At 27.7% G+C, this 2,133-nt stretch overlaps 1 protein-coding gene across 1 annotated transcript; it reads right to left on the reverse strand.

Annotated features, from left to right (window-relative positions):
- Nucleotides 1-352: 352 nt before the first annotated feature.
- LOC123891434 (zinc finger MYM-type protein 1-like) lies at nucleotides 353-1,780 on the reverse strand. Its single transcript, XM_045941313.1, has one exon. It carries the CDS (start codon nucleotides 1,778-1,780, stop codon nucleotides 353-355), a length of 1,428 nt encoding a protein of 475 aa, XP_045797269.1.
- Between the last annotated feature and the right edge of the window lie 353 nt (nucleotides 1,781-2,133).

The following is a 2,133-nucleotide window of genomic DNA, read 5'->3' on the forward strand; positions in this document are numbered from 1 at the left end:
TTTTTATTTTTTTTAAATTATTATTTTTTAATAGAAAGGTTTTGCTCGTTTTTTCCTACTAAATTTATCTTTAATTATTTTTTTATCTAATCAAATAATTTTTTATTATAATTACTTTATTTTTACATATAAACAAAAATAATTGAATTAATGTTGAATGAAAATAAAAAATATATAAATGGGTGGGTCACGTATATGTTGCTTATTATAATTATCATTGGAGTAAAATGTATTAAGATTGCTTAAATGCAAGGTGGCAATTTGCAGGGCCGGCCCAACACTATATGAGGCTTAAAGCAAACTTTGAATTGGGGCATTTTATACTCTAAAAAAAAAATAATTATAATATTTTTTAAAAATTTACTTTTCGAGCTTTTTGAGATGCAAAATCATTTATTAAACTATTATAATCAATTTCAGTTAACATTTCTTTTTCTATCGCTAATAAAGCCAATCCATTTAATCTTTGTTGAGATATTGTTGATCTTAGATAAGATTTTATTAATTTTAATTTTGAAAAACTTCTTTCTGCGGAAGCAACAGTTACATGAATCGTTAACATTATTCTATAAGCAACAAATGCATTTGTGAAGGAGTTCATTCTTATTATATAGTTAAGTATATCAATTGGTGTATCATTTTCAACATGTATGATTTCTCTTAATATTTTCAATTCTGAAAATAAGTCTAATCCATCAATATCAGAGTTGTCGTTATGTTTTAATGAACATTCAAGGTTAAGACAACATTCTTTTAAATTTTCAATTTCCAATGACCTTAATTTCTCAATACTAAATAGAAAACCAAAAATATCTTGATATATTTTAAATTGTTCAAATCTACTTTGAAATGATGTAATTGCATGATCTAATATGTACAAAAAATAGTCGGATTTAAATGATTCTTCAGGAGTTTTTGAAACTTCATTGTCAACACTCTCATCAAATCGTTTCTTTCTATGAATAATACGCTTTTCACGAAACTTAGGTTCTATATCCATTTCGCTAGCAATTTCTTTGGCAGAAATCATGGCATTTTCAAAACCATCTTCCCTATATTTTTCAAAAAAAGAAATAAGTCCTTTCAATTGCTCTATAGCAACATCCATGCGCATATTCTTTGATTGAAAGTGCTTACTAACTGTGTTTACTGCGAACAATATTTCATACCAAATAATCATGCCTAACAAAAATTCAAACTTTCCAAGCTCATAAGTTGCCAAACATTCAGCTTCACTTTTTATTCTAGGTTCATCATTTACTTCAGTTAATTTCAATAAAGCATCTCTTATTTCTGAAGTTTGGAATCTTATAGCTTTTACACTTTCAATACGACTTTCCCAACGTGTTTGTGACAATGATTTCAAAGTAAGGCTAGGTATATGATCTAGTAGAATTTTCCATCTTTTAGGAGAAGAAGAAAATATTGTATAAATACGTTGCACCACTCCAAAAAATGTCATAGCTTTGGAACAACAATTTGCCATATCACAAAGTACCAAGTTTAGACTATGACAACCACATGGTGTATAAAATGCTCTAGGATTAACATCTAAAAATCTTTTTTGAACACCTTGATGTTTTCCTTTCATATTAGACCCGTTATCATAACCTTGTCCTCTTAAGTTACTAATATCAAGACCAAGTACATTTAGTTCATTCATAATAACATCAAAAAGACCTTTTCCGGTTGTATCATCTACTATTAAAAATTCTAAAAAATATTCAACTACTTGTATTGGGGATGAAGAAAAATCAACACATCGTAATATAATAGACATTTGTTCTTGATGACTTATATCAGGAGTGCAATCAAGTATGATTGAAAAATATTTTGAGTCCGCAACTTTTTTTATAATTTTTGTTTTAATTTCATTTGCTAGCAAATCTATTAATTCATTTTGGATTCTATGTCCAAGGTAATGGTTATGAATTTCATCATTTTTTATTCTACGAATGTGCTCTTGCATCAGAGGATCAAATTCTGCGATCATTTCAATTAGACATAAAAAATTCCCATTATTTTCTTGGTAAATCTTTTCGTTTGTTCCACGAAATGCTAAGTTATTTTTCCCGAGAGCCTTAACAACCGCAATGATTCTATATAATAAATTTCTCCAGTGTTCTCTTTCTC

The sequence above is a fragment of the Trifolium pratense genome, linkage group LG1 (genome assembly GCF_020283565.1).
Source record: "Trifolium pratense cultivar HEN17-A07 linkage group LG1, ARS_RC_1.1, whole genome shotgun sequence".
Classification (NCBI taxonomy): domain Eukaryota; kingdom Viridiplantae; phylum Streptophyta; class Magnoliopsida; order Fabales; family Fabaceae; genus Trifolium; species Trifolium pratense.

Excerpts from the sequence above, each read along its gene's own strand:
- LOC123891434 (XM_045941313.1), bottom strand. The coding sequence starts at position 1,780 with ATGTCTATTATATTACGATGTGTTGATTTTTCTTCATCCCCAATACAA.